This window comes from Typopeltis vanoorti, chromosome 9 (genome assembly GCF_054136105.1).
Source record: "Typopeltis vanoorti isolate ZY-2024b chromosome 9, IOZ_Tvanoo_1.0, whole genome shotgun sequence".
NCBI lineage: Eukaryota > Metazoa > Arthropoda > Arachnida > Uropygi > Thelyphonidae > Typopeltis > Typopeltis vanoorti.
In genome coordinates, this window is record NC_143557.1 from 130,643,324 (window position 1) to 130,667,500 (window position 24,177).

Genomic DNA, 24,177 nt, shown 5'->3' on the forward strand with positions numbered 1-24,177 from the left:
CAATTACCTTAAACAGGAGCAAACTCGCCAACCTCATATCAATTCACAAAATTTAAAAAATGTTGTGATTAACAAATCCTCACACACACTTTCTCCTGCAGAACTTAGTGTGGTCTCAAAAGGTCTTAACTTCGTTCCTTCTCCGATTTCCATTCCTAAAGAAGTCTTTCTTACAAAAGTTGAAAAGGCTGCTGCGCAGTTACCAAAACAAACTGCGAATCTACTTAGGATCGATGCTATCTTCACTATAAACAACAATGGTCGTCCTACAGATAATCTATCTTCGACAGAAAGAAAATCAATCCAACCTGCCTCGTAACAACAATGATATTATTATCTTACCTGCTGATAAAGGGAACGCGACTGTAATCTTAGACGAATGTGATTAACGACTTATTAAGTTCTGATGCCTATTCTAGCCTAGAAATTGATCCCATAAGAGAACTTCATAACCTACAAACAATCTTCTGAAATCTACATCTGAACATCCTAGACACACAAGACTATCTCTCCGCTCTCTCCATCCCCTCATTCCTCGTTTGTACGGCCTACCTAAGATCCACAAGACTGACACTCCTTTATGATCTATTGTGAAAGGTATTGACTCACCTTCTTACAATCTGTCTAAATATCTTGCAGCTTCTTTAAAACACCTAGTTGGCAATTCCTCTTCCTTCACAAAAAATTCTGAGCATTTCATCTCAAAAAAAAAAATTAAATTTCAAAGACTCTGACAGAATGATGAGTTTTGACATCGTGTCTCTTCTTACGAATGTACCTACAGATGAAGTTCTGACTCTTCTGAAGGACAAGGTTTCTAAGAAAATGTTTCCTGTACTAAAGCACATATATATATATATATATATATATATATATATATATATATATTAGCAGAACTGGCCGGAAGTAATACAGTGCTTTAGTACAAGAAACATTTTATATGTATTTTATATTTTATATTTTATTTTTATATTTATATTTATATTTTTATTTTATATTTTATTTTATATTTAATTTAAACATTTTATATATATATATATATATATATATATATATATATATATATATATATATATATATATATATATATATATATATATATATATATATATATATATATATATATATATATATATATATATATAGCCCTCTATCCCCAGTCTTATCAAACATCTTTTTACAAAATTTCGAAGAGAGAGCTGTTTCTATCGCTACATTAAAACCTGAACTGTGGTTACGATACATTGATGACGGCTTCGTTATCTGGGAACATGGTTTAGAAGAACTACAAAACTTCCTAACTTTCGATTTTTCGAAAAACCACCCACACTGATAGATATTTGCATGCATCTTCTCATCACCTCCCTCCTCAAAAACTTGGCATCATCTCCCCTCTTGCCCAACGTGCGAGATGTCTTACTTCCACAGAATAAGACCTTCAAACAGAACTTAACTTCCTGAAAAGCACCTTCTTAAATAATGGATATTCACCTCGTAACATCACTAAAGGTTGAGACCAGGTCAATAACCTCGACAAGAAGATGAATTCAACCCTATCACTCACATACAGTTACCATTTATTAGCACTCTTACCCCAAAACTGTCTTGGATTATGAAGAAATTTAACATAAAGACCGACTATACCACTCTGCCAAAACTTCGTTCTTTTCTGAGGCGACCAAAACCAAAACACAACCAACTGCATTTTCCAGGTGTTTATAAAGTTATGTGCGACTGTGGGCGATGTTATTTTGGTCAGACAGATAAATCGATTTCACTACGTCTTGAGGAACACAGACCTGACATTTCCTACGGAAGAACACGTGCGAGAGCCCTTTCCAGTCATGATCTTTTCTCCGCCAACTCTAACCTAGAAGAACGTCAAACACCAAATTGATTGGGATGTGAAAGACAAAAGAAGCAAACACATTAAGGATTCAGGTTAGTAAAATTTTTGGATGTCATTTATATATATTCAAAAGAAAAACAAACATTAAAGGTGTGTGAATGTAACATTATTTTATTAGTTAAAACTCTTGAAAATTTTAATATATTGAAACATCTTTATATCTCTTTGATTTGTTTCATAGTAATTATAATTTTTAAAATACTAATTATGAAATATTTAGAAGAAAAATCTGAATCTTTCCATATTTTTAAAAAAACATCATAAGAATGCTGATAAACGGAAATGTTCTCTATACCAATCACTCGAAATTCAAAATAAAATTCATAGATTTGATGACTTGTTAACTGAGCATCATATCTTCTATAATTTACTAAAGGATTGAAATGCGCACAAAATATAAATAAAATATATATAAACGAACAGAAACGTTTTAACACAAATCCATTGTAAAAATTCTTTATAAAATAAAAAATAGAATATATTAACAATTTAAACCTAAAACTTATCCTTATAAAATATTGTGTTACCTATGTTAAATAGGTAACACAATATTTTATAAGGATAAGTTTTAGGTTTAAATTGTTAATATATTCTATTTTTTATTTTATAAAGAATTTTTACAATGGATTTGTGTTAAAACGTTTCTGTTCGTTTATATATATTTTATTTATATTTTGTGCGCATTTCAATCCTTTAGTAAATTATAGAAGATATGGTGATAAGTGAAACGATTTTGTTTAAACAATTTAAACGAGGGACAGCTGATGTGTGTTCGGGGGGAGGGTTTACTTATTTTAATGCTGATTTAGGTTACATTAATATTTTGGATAAACAAATATCATTCTTGGGTTTTCGATTCCTAGCAGAATATTGTTGAATTATTTCAGATTCTCATTGAGGATTTAAAGAGGTTTATATATGTACAATTGAATGTTGGTAAGGATATAATTGAATTATAATTTTTTTTTATTATTATTAATGTTCAGATGCACTGGTGTGTGATTTCTTGGGGGGGGGGGTATTGATTTTTCTATTGTAGCGTTGATTACCGGACTTATCCGAGAAATGCAGAATCAAGTTTAAATCACCCACAGAAAGAAAGAAACACACTACCGGAAATACGAATTCATCACATTGACATTTTTGTAATTTTTCTTCACATAGGAAGGCAAAGAGAAGATAAGTTTCCGGTTAGGAAACCACTAACCTGTTCACACAAACAGTACGATGTTGGTAAGGAGTAATTACCAGATTAGCGTGGATGAGATTTTTCAGAGAACATCCGGAGACATTGAGGAAAACGAAAGGACATTCATGGAAACTGCATAAGGTGGGTGTGCACATGGGGGTGAGGATTAGATTATTTCCCTAGAGACTGGTAATTGATTGGAATGCATTGCCTGAGAGTGTAGTGAGTGGAGGGACAGTGAATACACGTACAGTTAACATATTTTTAATAATAATAATAATAATTTTTTGCAGTATATATCCATATACATCTATATTACATATGCATATGCATTACATATAATGTTTTTTTTAAAAAAAATTAACAATTTATTGTGTCTCAGATAAATTACATACATATATAACAATAATAATAATATTATTATTTAACAATTTACAATAAAATATTATATTTCTTATTTCGTACAGACATCTTCTTCTTCTTCTGCAGCTTGTCCCACTTAAGTGGGGTCGCTGTTAATGATGGGTCTCCTCCACATCCTCCTGTCTTGGGCTGTCACCATATCCAAGTTCTTCATCCTCAAGTCCTCTTCTACCAGCTCCCTCCAACTCTTCTTTGTCCGCCCACGCTTCCTCCTTCCTTCCTTGCACATCTTTCTGCATGACCTTTCTTCCAACATATTCGTCCTCCCCCTCATCACATGACCAAGCCGTCTCAACCTTGCCTCCTGTATCTTCGCTCTTAAGTTCGTAACTTTCACTGTGCCCCTCACATAGTCATTTCTCAGACGATCCTTTCTGGTCACTCCGCACATCTACCTAAGCATTCTCATCTCTGTTACCTCCATCCTGCTGACGTTATTTTTGTCCTCAGGACACCACAGTTTCCATAGCATACGTCATAGCTGGCCTCACTACTGTCCTATAGATTTTGCCTTTCAGATTGATCGGCACCCTCTTATCGCATAGCACTCCAGCCATCTCTCTCCAGTTCCTCCAGTTCATTGATTTCGTACAAACATGCTATTTATATAATTTTCTAATAATAATATTTTTATATACATATAGATACAATTTATATAATACATATAAGACATTTATATAATACATATAATACACATGTTTATATAATACATGCAATTTAAGAAATAATATTACAATTTTTCACATGTGGTTCAATTCAGATTCCAATTTATCTCATACTTTATACAGGGCGCAAATCCTATAGTACAACAATTCGTGTGTTATTAGTAGTAATAACGATTATATAATAGTTTACAATCAATTATAGTTCAGTTATACAGGATAGATTACAGGATTATCTATCTGTCTATCTATATAATTTTTTTTCGTACAGTGCTAGGAAAATATCTTATTTAAATTGCATAAATAATAATATTCACAATGTGTTTTGCATCTTTTTTAGATACATATTTACATTGATCCGTTTAAATTTATAATGATTCACTTTTTATTAAAAATGCGTTTTTTTTTCGTTTTTTTTAACACATTTTTTTAATAGTAATAATATTTTTTGTATACAAGTACATTCTGCTCAGAATGCATATGATGTGATTGCATATCTTAAAATGTTTTCACATAATGCTTTATAGATTAGTATTTTTGTGTGTGTCGGAGCAATATCTTTCAATCGATATAGTTTGGTTGATATTATCCTGAGTTTGTTTTGAAGGTAGTTTATATGGCTAATCCAACTTTGATCAGCATCGACGTGAAATCCGAGATAGCGTGTTGTTTTCACTTGTGTGATGGTTGTGGTTTTAGGATCGGCGCTTCGTGTATAGGAGAATGAATGTCGCAGAGTGAGATATTTGGTTTCTATGGGTAGGATATTTGGAGATTTTTGAATATCATTAGCTTTAATTTTCCAGGCTTTATATATATGCTGTTTTCGGTTAGCCAGTTAGTGTTTGTTTAGCCAATTAGCCAGTTAGTTCGCAAAGCACGATGCGCTCCATGATTTGGTTGATTACAGACAATATGACGATGGGTCTGTAATTAGTTATAATGTTTCTTTTTCCATGTTGTATGGGCGTGATTGATGCAGTCTTTAGTGTTTCCCGTATGTGTCCCGTTTCAAAGATTTTATTTAACAGTTTTAGTATAAATGTACATAGGTTGGTTGAGTGTTTCTTGATGTCTTTTGGTCTTATTCCGTCTATAATAAAATAATAATAATAATAATAATAATAATAATAATAAAATAATAATAATAATAATAATAATAATAATAATAATAATAATAATAATAATAATAATAATAATAATAATAATAATAATAATAATAATAAAATAATAATAATATTTTATTACATTATATTTTTATGTTACTTAGTAATATTATGAGGATTAGTTAATAATGCAATTACGTACACTATACATCCATCCACATTTACATTGCATATACCTATACGTATATATTACATATGCATATACATACAGTAAGTACAATCACCTTATCAGTATCTTTCATGTTTATTTTATTCTCATCTTTCGAAACCAGTGTTTGGCTTATATGAAGGTGCTATTCCAGTACGAATACTTTCTTGTATATGACCTTTAATATTAGGCATTGTTGTTGCCAGGTGTTCAGTATAAGAACCATAACGCTCTCTTTAGGACATCATGTGAAGGTTAGGAAACTTATTTAATAAGTCTTGCATATATAATTGACGGGTTGCTTTTCCATATGCATTATTATAATTACTTGTAATGTGTGTTATATGCTGAGGTCTGATTTTGATATGGAATTGTTACTGTTTTTCGCTGTTTTCTAGAAACGTAGTATTTTAGCATGACCGTATAATGTCTAAGATTTTTTTATATTTGACAGTCGACTGTTCGTATGTATTGATGAATGGAAAAGAGGAGTATTATTTAAGCACTCCTGATTTGTTGTATCCATTAGCCTGTTTTGTAATAAATTGAAATTATTTATTAAGTATTGCAATGCAAAATATATCAAAATATTCATATTTCTAGAAATGTTTCTGAATTAGCTTTTAACATATATTTATTGCAATATTCTCAAAACACCATTTTCTTAATTATATATGATTATATGACTTCAATTGGATTTACAACCTTTCTATCGAGGATTCATTCAATCCAATACCCTTGGAGGGTAATGGATCGCAATGCTGTAACCAATGAAGCTCTAACTGAGGCTCGGCTATTGCTGTTACCCTCCTGCCATGATCAGAGCTTTAATTGCTCAACAACACCTTATCCCTACACAGTCCTCTATCTACAGATAACGGGGAATATGAAAAGCATTCTTGCTTCGCCCCTTTAAGCCAGTCCTTATAAGGACCTTTCTATCGAGATTCAATTAAGGTGATGATATGATATGATATGATATGATATGATAATGTAGTTCTTTTTAGGACTTCTAGGGTAACAAATGGCAATGTTGTAGCCAATGAAGTTTTAACTGAGGCTCGACTATGGCCGTTACCCATCCATGACTAGAGCGTTTAGCTCAATAACATCCCATCGAAACAGATTTTCTTCATTCAGATAACGGGATAAAGACTCAAGAACTCAGTCCATCTCCCAGTTCTGTTAAGAACTTTTAGAACCTTTCTGTCGAAATGTTCGTGATGGCGGCTCGTGTGTTAGTGTTTCGTGGATCATTGAGTGAATTTGATTGATATGTTTTTTAGCGATTTATGCTTATTCATTAGTAATAGTAGTTAATTGCTTAATACCATAAACAGACACTTTATTATTTTTCCATAGTGGTTTATCCAGGTAAGTCAATTGAAATTACAAGGGCGATACGCTAGGCCTACTACCGCCTAGCGTATACATTTTTAGTATAAATGTTTCATATCTTCTAATCATAAGCAACTGTCTACTTGCTATCGTTTCAAGTGCAAGGCATGTCCTGCCCCATAGAACAGACTTTGGGGCCAATCATGGAGGCACCATATGAAGAACTAAATTTCAAAAAACTTCTGGCTATTTTCAAGTATGTAGGCAATCTACTGCACACTAAATGGCCAAGGAAAAGTCGTAATTCATCAAAATAAAAGAGGTTGATTCAGATGACCCTCAAATCTCTGAACTGCTGATGACAATTCCATTGCAGAGCACAGCGATTATCAGGAAATTCGCGCTCGCAAAAACCAAAACTGCAGCCTCTGAACCACCCAAAGCGGATAGAATGGAAGAAGACCGTCCTGACCCAAACTCTCCTACCTCCTCAAGGGAAAAGATATAGTTCGCCCACCATTTCTAGATCCCTTGTTGGATTTGTGCCAAGAATAGTCGATTCATGCTGAAGGGGAGAAAGAAATGAAGGATGTACGAATTGGTCGCCAACATGCGAAATCACGTGCTTCCTTCTCTGTCGCTGTATTAGTACTAGCTTGATTTTTGTTGTTCTCTTTTTGCATTATTTTTTTATTATTAATTTGTATGATGGATCCAGTACAGTCAACAAGTTCTATTGTTACACGTTTCAGTAGCTCTTGCAAAAGAATATTGAATAATGTGCTGACATTCTGCGAAAAAGAATCGTCAGAAGGCCGTCTTCTTCTTCCCCTTTCTCAAGTCATAAAACGTGCAAGTGCAATTGCGGGCGTATCGGGGTCGACTGTTAAAAGAATTCGTAGGGAATCAAAAGGTGAAGGTAAGCCAAAATTTAAATCTCCTAAAAAAAAAAAAAAAGCGCCAGAGTAAAACCATCGAAACCGTAGCTTTGAATTGGGATAGAATGGAAGAGCCTTCTTCCATTCTATCCCTCGAAACTACTGCGCATGTCAGAAAAAGGAGAATCCATTCCGATAATATGGTAATCAGTCTGTCTTCTGGGAGGTAATAATAAACAAACTGAGTTTGTTTATTATTACAGGTCGGAAAATTTAGCTTTTCTTTTACGAACATTGTTGTTTTTATAACAATGTTATAAAATACCAAGTCCCTACACCGCACCAAAACCTGGTTTGAGATAAAATTTAAAGAGTCTTGTGAAATGCTCAAACACAACCCAAATCTCAACAAAAATGATGGCCTCACCATTTCAAGAATGTGGAGGACCCATCTACAACTTGTATAACATCCTAAACTAGCATTAGAAAAATTCCCACTACAAGAAGACAACCTGGTGACTTGGTGAAGTGTTTAGAACATTCAATAGCAACTGAAAGAAATCATTTTGTAACTATCCAGAATATTAATACATGAGGACTCTAACAGTTTATTGTAGTTGCATTTATCTATTTATAATTTATATATATATATATATATATTTTTTTTTTCTATCCCTAGAGGTCAGGCTAGAAAAAAGATTTATTAACTACGTAGATTTAGTTTACTGGTATAGAAAGCATGAGCATGTAGCTTGGTCCTGCATACAGTTGTATTCTTCCGATGATGACCTCGATATAGAGGTCGAAACGTCAAGTTTTATTTTATTTGTAATTAATAAAATAATCTGTTCAACACGTGTGTTTTTGAGTCCCTAAATCTACAAATATGACTCCATATGGAATCTCATCCGAAAGATTAAAAACAGAAACAGACCTCTTTCCCCCCTCCAAACAGATTCAGGTCTCATCCACAGTGATACTGATAAAACTGAAGCAATAGCAAATCATCTTGAAAAACAATGCAAACCTGCATACGATCGCCTCTCTCTCTGTGTGTGTTCACTGGGCATCTACAGATGCAATATGGTCACTCCGATGCTCGATGATGTTCCACATAGGCCTCGCCATGTAGTCCTGTTGTTTACCCTTCTGGCAGCCTCAACTCTCTGAAGATCAGTCACTCCACACACGCCATTCATCCATCCATCTCATTGATGATCTACCCCTGCCTCTTTTTCCAGGAACTTTACCTTCTATTACTGTTTTGAGAAGTCCTTCCTCCTTCCATCCTTTCTGTGTCCAAAATATTTTAACTTTCTTTTGTCAATATCCTTAAGGAGCCTTAAAGTTCTACTAATCGTTTCTAACACCCATTCATTTGTACGCCTTTCAGTGTATGATATCTTCAACAGCCTTCTGTAACACCACATCTCAAAAGCAGATATCCGTTTCTTATCTGACTTCTTTAGGTTCCAAGTCTCGCATCTATAAGTCGCTGTTGGAAAAACAACTGCAAATTCCCCTACTTCCATCAACTTTTGCAAGTATCATCATCATCTTCTCCAGACTGTCATTCGCTCGCATAATATGTCCGCAGTATGACAATTTTTGCTCGATGATCATAGCTTCCAGGGAACAATATGGCTTTATTCTGTCTATCACTGATTTATTGGTTTGCTTTGCAGTCCATGGTATTCTTAGTATGTATATATATATATATATATATATATATATATATATATATATATATATATATATATATATATATATATATATATATATATATAGCAATTTGTAGTATTAACTCGGTATTGGGATATGTTCATATTTATATATACTGACTATAACCGAGACTAGCATAACAATTAAATTTATTCAAAACGCAACATGTTTTATCGAATTGTCCGACTTCTTCAGGCGTGGGAACACAGAAAGCAAGTAAACACTATAAAAAACATCGTGTCACTAATAATAAATTATAATAATCGTTTTATAGTGATACGATGTTTCTTATAGTGTTTAGTTGCTTTCTATGTTCCCACCACGCCTGAAGAAGTCGGACAATCCGATGAAACATGTTGCGTTTTGAATAAATTTAATTTTATTCTAGTCTCCAGACTGTCATATATATATATATATATATATGAACAATCTGTGTTGTGCTAGAACAACAAATATGTGTAGATAGAGCTGCAGAAATTCACTCGAACATTTCGAGTAGCACCTGCGTCTGTCGATTTGCATTTCTGATATCTTTAACACATTTCTTATTTAAACTGATTATATGCGTTTTAAGAATATTTTTCTCTTTGACTCATATAATAGCTAGATTCATCGTCGACTACCATAGACTCATCATCACCAATGACCCCACTTAAGTGGGAGAAGCTGCAGAAGAAGAAGAAGGAGAAGATATGCGTTTTAACAATAAATATTTTCATATAAATATAGACAATAGAAATCGACTATCCGTTACATATTGTCATTAAAAAATGGTACTAATCTCTGAAAGGCTGCAGACATTTCTCAAACAGATACCAAGTTAAGAGGGACGAAGGCCACTCTAGGCTTTAAGGGAGAGGAAATTAAAGAGCTCAGGGTTGTTGGTTGCGTTGGGGGAACGATAGAGGCAGCCGATGAATTGAACTGAGTAGGGAAGGGATATTTTCAACCAAAGAAGGTCAAAGTTGGGTGATTCTAGGTTAGGTGCTCTCTGGCAAGGTATGACCGAGCGGATGTATGCCCAGACACCACCCTTGGGGAGAAAGTTGTTGAATAGTGAGTAGTTTGGGAGGTTGAGAGTGGTGCTGGCGGGGAGGTGAGATTTCAGTTTCCGCCAGGAAGAGTAGATGGGGTTTGGTAGACTGTAGGTGGTAGTGGACACTATTCAGGTTGGAGTTTAGGCCACGGATGTTGGTGTGGATGTGTAGGGGTTTGTGTGACGCTTGTTGGACCGCATGGTTTTGCACATTTCCTATGAGGTGCTGGTCTCCATGGTGGCTGCTAGTTACGTCACTTGGTTTTTTCACCAGATTATCTTGTCTGTAATTGATGGTCCAACTGTTATCACCATTTTGCTTTTTTCTTCGAGTTGCCTTCGAAGCTGGCGTCTTCGTTCTCTTTGTGCAAATGATAAGTCTGGCTGTGCATGTATGCACGATTGGAGGCGCATACATGCACAACTAGACAAGTCTTTGAACTTGTTGTTGATCGCTGTTATTATTTTTGATGTGCTTGTCGGCGTGTCGAAAGTCACTTTTACTAAGCGCGGAAAGTTCGTACCGTCCTTCCTTTTATTTATGGGCCTCGAAACGATGGCACCTGACGATATTCTCGGGATTGATGTTGCATTCTTCGGCTAGTTTCTTGATGTCCTCTTGTAGTGATTTTCCGTTTTCCGTCGGGATGGTCAGAATGATGGCGTTGAGTTTTTTGTGTTCAGCCTCCATCAAGTCGCTTACTATTGATGCGATTAGATCGCAAAGTTATTTCATTGGCGGAGTAGAGCTTACGTTGCGCTGCTTTCCGATTTGATCTAGCTTAGCTTCAACTGCACTTATTTTGTCGGTAAAAGTTTCATTGACAGCATTGATGTGCTGTTCGAGATTTTCGACACGTTTGCTTACCTACGTTCAGAAGTTGTTTTACAGAAGAAAGGCACAACGAACAGAAGAACGGCTGATTAAGTTCGATAAGTAGCTTATGTGCACCTTCGTCAATTTTCGCGCAGGAAGAGTGCAGCCAGTGGCAACAGAACTCCAAGAATATGCCCCTTTTTTTTTGTCTGTGACACCGGTTTTGCAGCTGCGGCACGTAATAGGATTTTCAGTGGCGGTCGACGGCACTGTTCCGGCGAGACATGTGGTGCTCGTTCGCCATTGGCTTTTAGTGCCGCCATCTTTGCTGCGTACGGTAGGTATCGTGTGCGCTTACACATGGCTGATTTTGAATTGGAAGAATAGCTGGTTTTTATACACTAAAAGTGCTTAAAGGTTGTACTGAAGTATTCCGCTGCTCGGCACCCGCTGTTATGTTTCCGTTTGATGGTTAATTTCAATGGAAAAACGCTCGCAATAACGGTAAATTAGGGAGCAGTGTTGAGGAAGAACTGCTCCAAGAAATCTCAGCAAGGTTGGGATTTTCTATAATAACCGTCTTTCGCATCATTCATGAGAAGCTTCACTTGACGAAAGTCGGTGCCTAGACTTCTCTCTTCAATTCAGGAGCATTGTATGACCTGTTCCGGCATGGTTTTAGAGCTTCCAGCACCTAGTGAATAATATCCTACTGGAAACTGAAGAAAGACCTAAGAAGAAAAAAATTTGCAGGTAACAATGAGGTGAAATATGCAGATTTAGGCCAGTTTGCGGATAAAATTTCAAGAACATAGAAATGTTAATTCAAAGATGCGAAAAGTGTGTTGAAGAGTCCGTATCTTGAAGAGAAATCTAAGAAGCACTAATCATTATTATTCGCTTTTCCCTTTTCTCCAAATTTTACCAAAATATTTTGTTATGTCTGAGATTCAAAAATAAACATTTTTGCGGAAATTTATAAATGTAAATATCCATCTCAAATATCCATATCGTAAGTGTATGAATACATGTGAAATTATAAATAACATTAATAATAATAATAATAATAATAATAATAATAATAATAATAATAATAATAATAATAATATGAGTATATGAATGAATATATATATATATATATATATATATATATATATATATATATATACATACAGTGATTACTTAGTGCAGGGTTCGCCAACTGTTAGTCTATTTTTTTTTTTTTTTGTCTAGAATTCTTTCAATATGCTTAAGCCATTTCTTTCTATATTTGTGTATTTTATCTATTATTGAGTGTATTTTTAGCTATTTACAAACTTGTGTGTTTCTCTTTGTTACAATGTAGTCTTCCGTTCACTATAGAAATTTTATTTCTTCGTTTTTTTTTTTTTTTTCTAATTATCATTGTCAACTTTTATATTCAATATCGAGAATGCAAGGTCATTGAAGTAGTTACATGAACTGTAAATTTTAAGCAAGTTGAAACCACTTCATATCGGTAGAGATGCAAACGCTCCCTGAGATAGGATACGACACGAGGATACCTCATAGTCTGTCGACTGGTATTTCAGGGCTACCCCATGCGTGCATTACAGGAGAAGTGATCAACGTCACTGGGCCTGTAATTGCTATACATGGTTGTTGCCTCGGGCCAGGAGCGGTTTTATCATCAACAATCCTATACAATTCTCTTATTTTGTATGAAAAATAATAAAAATCCATCTTGTAGCACTTAGGAGGGCGAAGGACGCTAGCAGCACTGTGTTTATTACAGTGTCACATTGCTACGCGTGCAAGCATATGCACGTCATAGTGAGATGCGAGCTTTTAGCGTAATGCGGCACTGTCCGTCGCGCAGTTCCATTGTTGATTATATGCAGTTTGCCAGGTAGTAGAGTGTTTATCGTGTTTACTTCGTGTCTTTAAATATTTCGACATTACAATTAAAGGATTTAATTGTAATGTCCAAAAATTGTAAATCCATTCCTTCAATTACAATTAAAGGAATGGATTTTATTTTTAAGTAATTTTGAATTATACTAAACTGTATAATTTTATCGATAATAAACAATATTTTTTCATGTTTAATTTTTACCATAATTTTGATATTTTATCCAAACACGTATACCATGTACTTACAGTGTGTATGTATATTTCGAAAGGTGAAGCACCTCCACGATTTCAAGCCACGAGCCGCCACCGTCTGGGACGTTAATATACTCAATTGCCATACATGGTTGTTGCCTGTGACGTTGACAGTAACGACACGTGGTTTTGGTGCAAGCGCCAAACTGAGCTTAGCAGACAGAAAAACAAACATCGATGATTTCCGTTGGACAAGGTAGGTGTGCTCATTTATAAATACTAAGTCATTTCATAACAATTCTGGGCAAAAAGTGGTATAAAATGTCACATAAATTATTTTTGAAGTTTTTTGTTGTTTCATAATTAAAAACTCCACGAGTTGAAAAATATTGTACAGCATTTGCAGCCTGTGAATGTATTCTAGCATCGCGGGTACATTATGTTTACATAAATAGAAAACATTTCTGTGCAGATGCAAATACGAAGCTCTTAAGGAGTCTCTGAGTTTTGTATCTTTTCTTGAAATATCATATTTGCATTTTTTTTTTTTTTGTTTCGATGCTGAGAAAACTTTAACAATTAGACTTCCGGTAAACAACACGTAGCAACCACGTGTTCTACTGAGTTTCACAAGACTGAGGCAAACCGGAAGTTACGTTTTCAAGTGCACAGTTGCCCACACAGGAGATTAGAAATCATAAAGGAGTTGTTTTTTTGTAAAGTCAGTTTTTTTTTTTTTTTTTTTCATTTCATGTTTATCTTGTTTGCAATGGTGTTTATTTTCCTGGGTTTTTCCTTTTTCTTTTCTCTACAGTTTATACGAGTTTCATGTTTTATTAGGAATTGTCATTTTATTGTTTTGTATGATGAATGTTGTGGTGTTATAAGTTGGTGTGTTTTTTGAGGGGGGAAGGGGGTATGTTTGTTTGGAAAAGCAAGTTTGTACGTCTGTATTTTTTTTTTTAATCGGAGAAAGTGTTCTTTTTTGGGGGGATTAAAGGTGTGTTCATTAGGTTAGATCTCGAGGGCCTCAGTCTTGAAATTTTAACCTAAAATTTTAATCGGCGAAAGGAACAAATCTCCCTCCCCAACAAAAACACTTCCTCTCCTAAAATATGAAAAACCAATACTAGAAACGCGGGCACTAAGCATCAGTTACATTTCCAGAATTGGTGTTTTTTGGTTCATTTGAAGTATATATTTGAGAAAAATGCAGCTAAAATCATCCGTGGACTAAGGAATACAACTCCTGTAAAAAATAGCAGAATTCGAATCCAACCTTGTTCCTTTAAAAATTAGGTGGCCAGAAAATCTTACCAAATTTGTAGAAAAAAGAGCCAACCTTGCACATCATAGAACAAGTGAACTTTTCAAAAACTGGAAACCAACAAACAGAATAAAGAAAAAATCAACAATGCATGAAATCATAGAAAATAAAATTCTCTTGGACTGTCCAAATAAAATAGCCGACTACCCAGCATTTCCTCCAAATCAAGACAGGAAAAATATAGTTATCAACTCTGAAATAGGGAAACATGAGAAAAGAGTCTAGAAAACCCCGAAATCTTGTGATCATTAGCCCTTTCAACAATAATGGAATATGGACCTGACTTAATAAAGATCTACACAGATGGCTCCAAAAATCCAAATGGCAATTCTGAATTTTTGGAGATTATGAGAGCCATAGTGGCGTACTCATCTATGGCTCTCATAATATAGAAATAAAAACAACTAACAGTATTGGATGCAACTCATACCATGCAGAATTAATAGCATTAACACAGCACTGCAATATTTGGACAAACAAAACCCGAAGGAATTTATATTTTTCACAGATTCCTTAGCACCCCTTCAAGCTATTAAGAACTGCTACACTAGCCATCAAGAAATACTTAGAGCTATAGCAAAAAACATAAACAAACTACATAAGGATTCCGAAATAATCTTCCAATGGATCCCATCCCATGTGGGATTAAAGGGAAACATAAAAAGAACAATTCTTCAGGACATGACTCACCATTGGTACTCAGCAGAAAAGCCAGGAGCTACCATCACTCCAAGTTTAATCGCAGTGCCACTACCATGATTATCGCCTCAAGACCGGCCACACAAGACCAATCAAGTTTAGCAATGGCATAAAAGTCTTCCTGCAAAATCTGTAACATCGAGGAAGTATCACCAATGCATTTACTAAACTGTATGAATATTTTCAAATGTGAACTTTAGAACAAGCCAGAAAAGGTGCTGCATAAAATACATGAACTTGACTTCTATGATCTGGTGTAATAATACCATGGGATAATAATGAAAAAAAATATTAAAAAGTTGATGTTTTTATATATTTCCCCTATTTTTTTATTATTTTTATAACTTTTCAACTACGGTGTCAATGTTTGTTCTGCATTGACATTTGATTAAAAAGTAAAGGTCTGTTATATTTTACGCAGTCACGTACTTTTCAACATTCACTGACTGCAAACCATCTTCATAGTTTTCATGATAGCGCACTCGACTCGTCCTAATCTTATGACAAGCCTTGCAGTGTTCAACCATCTCAAGCTTCAAAATCATCTGTAATAAATGCACTGAACACTGATGTTCACAGTGTTCTTGATTAAGATGAAAGCAGCCTGATGAACTTCAATGCTTCTAGAACGCAGTTTTGCATGTTTACTCGTAAAATAACCCCTACGATCCTTCTCCGTTTACTTTTCATAATGCTTAGCTCAACAGTGAAATCTAAATTTCTCTTCTCGGACTGCTAGAACTACTCCAGACCTTTCCTGCTGCAATCATATCACTTTTATATCCAACATTAGTGGCATCCTTTTGCGGAGGAGATGGCACTTCTTTGTCGAACAGTTACTTACTTTGTACAAATCCCAAACCCGACCAACACTGGAATACTGCTTTTATGTTTAGAGTGGTGTACCTAAGACCTCCCTAAAAATTCTTGATCCCCTTTAGAAAAGGGTACACCTCCCATATGAAGCATTTCTAAAGGACTATAATCTCCAACACTTCAAGAACAATATTAGCATATTACTCCATTTCTGACCATATCCAGAAACTGAATTTCTTTTCTATAGGCTCTTCTGCCTTTTTTGTGTGAGAAATAAAAGAAAAATCGTTGTTCTTTTACCATCAAATACACACCGCCCAGCTGTTAATCTCCCTCTTTTATATTTTGTCTTCTTAGCTTCGTGTCTTTCAACACTTTTAATTTTTTCTCCTCCTTATTTAGTTGAATTTTTATGCAATCCTAACCAATACAGAATTCTCAACAGAACGAAAACCAATCTACCATTGTTTTATCTGTTCATCTGAGTTCGCCCATTATTATTTGCCGTCTAGGATTTGGTAGAATTGTCCATAATATTGAAAATGCCATTTCGTCTTCTGGCTTTTGTTTTGCTTTTTCAAAACTATGTATCGAAAATTTGCTTTTCTATCTAAATTTTCTTTTATTTCTATTCTCTGCGTACTTTCTTTTTTATTTATGTTTTGGTTCACGTGTTTTTTTTAGTTAGTTACTTTTTTTTTTCGAAATTTCATGTTTTTTTTTAAATTATATTTTTGTAAACTTCTGCATAGATGCGGGTCGCGTCGTTCGACTAACGTCAATTGATTAGAACATGCGACTTCGCGACGTCTCAGTATATCGGGAAGTAGGAACCTGTGACGTAGTTTTACTAAGAATCGTTCCGAAGTGCACGTTTTGTTGTAAACAGAAATGTGATAACGTAAAATATTTGTAAGCAAGTGAGTTCTTCTTTGTGAAAATATGAAGAAATGGATAACGAATGAGCATTTAATTTTGCACTTAATGCTCCGACACCTTTAATATGAAATCATATTCGGAGTTTTAGAAGGAGAAATCCAAAATTGTGAGTATTCTTTTGAGGGTATTTAACATTCTCTAATTTTTAAATTTTGATGATTTTTTTTTCTGCTACGTTTCCTTTTCGTGACCTTTAATTGTTAAAACGTGAGTACGTGATTGTATTCACATACAATCTTGAATGTGAATTAAGGAATGGTACCCAGTGAGGTCATTTGGTGTAAAAACCAATAAACAAATAATATGAATTTTGACCATTAAGATAACACATGCTTGTCGCGGTCGCTGAGTTCTTCGTTATATGGTATAAACTGTAATAGATGTAATTGGTGTAATAGAGAATTCTAATAGTTTTAGAATTCTCTATTACAATCAAATCCGACGAGTATATTTAAAAACAATGTAATATTGCAAATAAATGAACAATGTTATTTATATCAACGTCATTGCATAGCTATTACAGAAACACGTTACAACAAAAGTTGGATCCGTTTTCGTCAAAACTCGTGCACTTATTCACGAGCTACAACCATACATTTCATAAAATATTAATATTAATCTTACTAGACATATTTTTCTCTTAAGAAGTAACACTAAAATCAGAGTTTACAAATATCTGATAAAGTATATTATGTTAATAGGAGAATCAGTAATCAAGGAAGATTTTTTTTTTAAATCATCTATCCATCGCAAGATAATTTGTATCCATCGCAAGTTAAAACAATCTTTCGGAGAAGATTGTTTTTACAATCTTCGGAGAAGTAGACCAGAGCTGAAGATACCAAAACACAATTTTTCCCCCACGAATCGATATAGAAGCCGAATTATCGTTTATCATAAATAGGTCATACTATTGAAAATGTTCTTCTTCTTCTTCTGCAGCTTCTCCCACTTAAGTGGGGTCACTGTTTATAATGAGTCTCCTCCACACCTTCCTGTCTTGGGCTGTCACCACATCCAAGTTCTTCATCCTCAAGTCCTCTTCTACCAGCTCCATCCATCTCTTCTTTGGCCGCCCACGCTTCCGCCTTCCTCGCACATCCATCTGCATGACCCTTCTTCCCACATATTCGTCCTCCCTCCTCATCACATGACCAAACCATCTCAACCTTGCCTCCTGTATTTTCGCTCCTAAGTTCGTAACCGTCACTGTTCCGCGGACATAGTCATTTCTCAGACGATCCTTTCTGGTCAAACCGCACATCCACCTAAGCATTCTCATCTCTGCAACTTCCATCCTGCTGATGTTATTTTTCCTCAGGGCCACAGTTTCTATAGCATATGTCATAGCTAGCCTCACTACTGTCCTATAAATTTTGCCTTTCAGATTGATCGGCACCCTCTTATCGCATAACACTCCAGCCATCTCCCTCCAGTTCCTCCAACCCGCTTGTATCCTGCATCCCACTTCCTTCTCAGCTCCTCCATCTTCTTCCACTGTTGAACCTAAGTATCTAAAGTCTCTCACCTTCCTGATAACATTTCCTTCCAGCTCCAGATCTGTCTCCTGGCCGCCGCCGCCCACTGCGCAACACATATACTCTGTCTTACTTCTGCTCAGTCTCATACCTATCTCTTCCAGTACTTTTTCTCCATCTTTCCAGTTTAGTTCCCGCTTCTTCTCTTGAATCTACACATAGCAAGATGTCATCTGCATACAACATTGTCCAAGGCGCATCTTCTCTCACCACCTCTGTTACCACCTCAATCACAATATTAACCGAAACGGACTTAATGCTGACTTGAAAACTTTCTGTCTGTCCCAAACAGGTCCGAACACTTGTCTTCACATTTCTGTACATTTCCCGCACCAACCTCTCATATTTCTCCAGCGCCTTCTTCTCCCTCAGACACCTCCCAACTTCTTGCCTTGGCACTCTATCGTATGCTTTCTCCAGATCAATAAATACCAGATGTAGCTCCCTTTGTTTCTCTCGATATTTTTCCATCATCGGTCGTAACCCAAAGATAGCATCTGTTGTTGATCTACCAGGCATGAAGCCAAATTGTTCCTTTGCAATCTCTACCTCCTTCCTCAATCTACCATCAAGAACCCTTTCTAGGATCTTCATTGTGTGGGACATCAACTTTATTCCTCTGTAATTTTTACAATCTTGTGCATCCCCTTTACCCTTGTAGATGGGAACAAGAGTACTCTCCCTCCATTCCTCGGGTATATTTTCCTGTTGGCAAACTTTCATGAACAGGTCCCACAGCAGGTCAATTCCCTCTTCTCCCAGTGCCCTCCATGCCTCCACTGGAATTTTGTCGGACCCACCGATTTTCCATTCCTGATCCTCTTCATGGCCTCCATCACTTCCATTCTACTGATGTTCTGCACCATCCCATCAGAAGGCTGCCCATCTCCTCTGTGTGTCCTTGCATTTTCCTCATTCAAAAGTCCCTGAAAGTATATTTTCCATCTGTTTCTTATGTCCACATTCCTCCATAATACTCTTCCTTCAGCGTCTTTGATCTGCCTCACATGTAAGATGTCCTTTGCTGCTTTATTTCTACATTTCGCTAGTTGGTGAATTTTTCTCTGTCCTTCCTTTGTTTCTAATTGATCGTACAGATCTTGATATGCCATGGCCTTCGCCTGTGCCACAACTCTCTTGGCTTCTTGTTTTCTCTCTTTGTACACCTCTCTGTTCTCTTCCACTCTTGACTCATCCGACTTCTGCTTTGCCTTCCTCTTAGCTGTCACTGCCACTTGTACATCATTATTCCACCACCAACCTTCCTTCTGCTCTCTAATCTTTCCAGATGTCTCACCAAGCACTTCGATTGCACAGCTCAGGATTACTTTTGAATTATGTTTCCACCAATCTTGTACACTTTCCAGTCCATCCGAAATCCTCTCTAACACCCTCTTCCTTGAAATACTATTGAAAATGTTACAGATTCAAAAACATTAAATATTTTACGAATACCTTGAATGGAACTCTAAACATCCTCTTTTCCATCGCTTCTCCAAACTAAATGCGAACATTAAACTTCGTTATCGGTTTGCTATTGTTTCATCACTAATTTTAAAGAAATACCATGCTGTCATCCATTTTAATGCATTTATAAGTGAAAAACAAATGTTAGAATCCTTTATAAGAAGGAATGTTTATGCAAATATTCAATTTCTGTTTTCTTCCAGTGTCTTTATTATTCCAACTAGTTTTGAATGAGATGTCTGGTGGCACCTTTAAAAGGATAATCAAGTTCCTTCTGTGTCTAATTTTAACTGTTAAGGCATTTGATTTAGGTAAGTAAACGTTCATTATTTTGATGAGCTATTTCGAGTTACACGATTGAACAATAAATATGCATCGAAATTGTATTTATATCATCCAATTAAACGAACCGGGATGTTCTGGTTCATTTTAATAAGTTTATTCGTGTGAAAACTTGTTTGTAATGCTGATTGTATAGAAGTGAAAATCAAGGAAAACACTGGCTTAAAATTAACATTATGAAAGTCTCGAGCGCCATATGGCAAAATCAACTGGAAAACGATAATGGCTCCCTCTGATGGCATTTATTGGATCGGTGAAATTATTCCAGTATTGAGTTGGCTTCAGCTGATATAAGAAAGGCGTTCCGCATTTAGGGAATAGTTTGTCCTTCATTGTAATGAAACAGTTCTTCCCTGATGGAAAGGTCATATGGCTATGAACAGCGAAGGTACAATGCGTACACGTGTTAACGAAGAATATAAAGGAAAGTTGAATGTTCAGGAAACCGATGTGTTTAAAAACGATTTTTACATTGCAAATTTAAAACAACAAATAAGACCGCATGAGAAGATAAATATTTGATACCAATTTGTATATCTTATTATTTCTAAACATATTTGAGGTTTAACATTTCTGTTTTATCAGCTATAGCTTCTGCTTGTTGGTATTTCAATACGGAATTTGCCAATATTAACGTATTTCTCAAAATTTATCAAGTGGAGACATTTGTAATGCTTTGTTTATTGTTCGTTCGCTTCTCTTTAAGGTGAACACGTCTCTTGTTCACTATATATATGTATACACAAACATACAAGGTTATGGAACATATTTTAGGAAAGTTATTGTACATTGTGTATTTAAGAAATTAAAACACTTGGTTAGTTAACATATTTATCTGACAATTGCCCTTTTTGTTTTTAGTTGCAAACAACTGCCAGTTTCTGTCGTGTTTAAATGGAGGGGTGTGCAGCCGTGGAAAATGCAAATGCCCCGCAGGATATTCGGGAATGTTGTGTGAAAAGTGTAAGTATACTTTCTTTATCCCTTTTCTTCCGTATTTAATTTGAACATATATACAAGCACTTGTAGGGATATGTTGCAGATATTGCGGAGTTCAATCCATCCATATCCTCTCATAGTTTTATGTTTTTTCTTTATCCCATTTACGTAGCTTCCAGGCTAGAATAGGAAGGCATCTCGCGCTTTATATGGTGACTATATAGAGTTACCTTTTTGCATTCGTATATAAGCAAATATTAATTAATACACGTTTCTTCATTAGATAGCAGAAGCTCAGATCTTTCATCCCGAAACATCTAAGCCATCCAGAAAAGCGCATGCAATGGACAGACGTAATACACTAGGCATCAGAGATTTTATTATTATTATTATTATTACGTGACACCTCTAGGGAGCCCAAAGACTCATCGAGGGAGGGTACTTACTCTACAGCTCTCTGTCTCCACCACTCACTCAATCCACAAGCTACAACGAACCACAACTACACCAATGCCATCTACCGCCCACCACCACCACTTTTACAGACAATCACAAACATCCATGCCCATGGCGGGATTCGAACCCGCAGCCTTTCGGCTGGAGAGCGGATGCGCTAACCACTCGGCCAACTAGGCCGGCATTTACTTAGTTTTGTCATAATTGCAAACAAGCAACATTCAATAGACAATCTATATGAGTCGCAGATGTTAAATCAACTTTAATCCATAAAGTGATATGAAGAGTGAGTTTTAGAGTGTGATACAGTTTTGAATCTGAGATAAAATGATCTTAATATACACATATTTCTCGGAGGATTCCATTGAATTTATGGACATCACCAAGAATTTGCTTCGGAACCAAAGGACGACTCTGAATTTGGCATGTATTTTACAGGATACTGATTACTTAAAGAGACCTAACCCCAGAAACTATTAGATATTTGTAAATATCTAATACTTTTGGATATTTATGAAAAACAACCACCAAAGCATCCGTCTCGATCGCAGCCAGAGGGCAAACACACTACCACGAATAATTTGTGATCTCACTACACTGCAGTGTATGTCTGTGATCACGTTTTTTTTTTTTTTTTCTTTAACCTTGGTGATGTTTATTCACTGGTGCGAAATATTGGTAATAAAGTCTTGGCTTCCTTTTCTGCAAATCCATTTAATCGTTGAAGTCATATGTTTAATACAATCAGCACAAATCTAAATACGAGTTTTATATAATAACAAATATTGTAATCAAGTAATAATCCATAATTTTTACTCTTATATAGTAATCATGGAACAATCCACTCTATCAACATGCATTCACATCTAAATGTCTTGTTATATTATTTGTCTTACTCATTACATGTTCTTGTTATAGACAGTTGTTGGCCACCTTGCGTCAATGGAGGAGTATGTATCGGTGGTAGCTGTAAATGTTCTTTAGGATTTTCTGGTTCATATTGCCAAGATGGTGAGTATAATTTCATAATGCAGTATAATAACCTTGTCCAGGGTCATATCTTTGAACTCAGAAACATCGTTTCCGTTTGAGCAAGGACAACCTCAGCAAGTTAACTGCTAATATCAGGTTAAAGGGAAGACCGAAATTCTGTTATGTGTTTGTAGAGCTCGTCAGTATTTATTCATAAATGTAATATTTCATCATGGTTGGACTATTTGGGAAATAAGTTTCGATAAGAGGATTGTTGTGGTGTGTTTTGTATGAAATTATGATCATTTAGAAGGGCCTGGTTTGTATATCGTAACTTGTCCGTAAAATGGTAGGGAGAAGGAGAATGACTTTTTAACGGAGTATTTATCTATTTTTTATTCAAGTTGATATGAATGTTTTTAATTTGTTTTAATATGAAATTCTCTAATTATTTTATAAGTATTGGTATCGGTGATGTTCCCTAAAATTTTATTGTGATAATCGGTTTTGCCAAAAATAACGTTAATATCGTCTAAATCTGCTTTATTGCTAATAATATTCTAATTTTATATTCTAATATAAATAATAATAATAATTAATATTCTTATTGATAATAATATTCTAATTAAGAATATTATATACATAATATGATAATAATATTTGTTCTCTTGACAAAGACATTATAGCTTGTGTAATACTTCAGTTTTATCTTGAGAAAGTGTGTAGTTTCAGTTTCATAACGGAACTACAAGTGCTATGTTCCTTTTGGTTGTAGTGAAGGTCAGGGAGGAAGTACGGCGTGTGTGTGTGTCCGTGTTGATAAGCCTGCCACCTTTTTACACTACTTTTATCATGACGGTGTTTTGTTATGTCGGCAACGCCTTTTCAACATGTAACCGTATTTGGTTTGTAGAAATATCATTCCTATGAGCCTAAAGGACGTTTTATGCTCCTATGGATATAATTATACGTATTGGATTTAATATTAAATATCGTATCTGTTATTTAATGCTTGTTTTTTAGAATTTGTTTGTTACCGGAAATAAAACTGTTACCGTCTACTTTAAGCAAATTATAGTATGGCGTTGTGAGTAAGGCATTTTTTTTTTCCAAAAAGTTAAGTAAGCATTTCTGATTTTAGTATTAAACTAGGTTCCAAATATCTTGTCATCCCTACCTTCTAAAATTACTTAGTCGTGTACATATTTTTAACTACCTTTCAGTATAATTAAAATTTCATATTAAATGTAATTACCTATGGTTGGAGAGCTGGATAGCTCCTTCACCCAATAAGCCTTTCTATTGCTCT

The 24,177-nt window shown here is 35.1% G+C and overlaps 1 protein-coding gene across 8 annotated transcripts in view; it reads left to right on the plus strand.

Annotated features, from left to right (window-relative positions):
* The window catches only part of LOC150103549 (uncharacterized), a 98,510-nt gene that overhangs the window by 57,944 nt on the left and 16,389 nt on the right, over positions 1-24,177 (plus strand). The window contains exons 3-8 of one of the 8 annotated variants that reach the window (XM_090397590.1): positions 3,074-3,239; positions 7,588-7,754; positions 13,451-13,629; positions 20,363-20,470; positions 21,363-21,464; positions 22,815-22,907. In XM_090397590.1, coding sequence (XP_090253716.1) covers positions 13,611-13,629; positions 20,363-20,470; positions 21,363-21,464; positions 22,815-22,907 — 322 coding nt within the window. In that variant the 5' untranslated portion in view covers positions 3,074-3,239; positions 7,588-7,754; positions 13,451-13,610. Of the gene's footprint in view, positions 1-1,745; positions 1,942-2,616; positions 3,240-7,587; positions 7,755-12,535; positions 13,630-17,118; positions 17,261-20,362; positions 20,471-21,362; positions 21,465-22,814; positions 22,908-24,177 lie in introns of those variants that run through there. The other 7 variants (XM_090397587.1, XM_090397593.1, XM_090397588.1 and 4 more) reach the window with 7 other exon arrangements.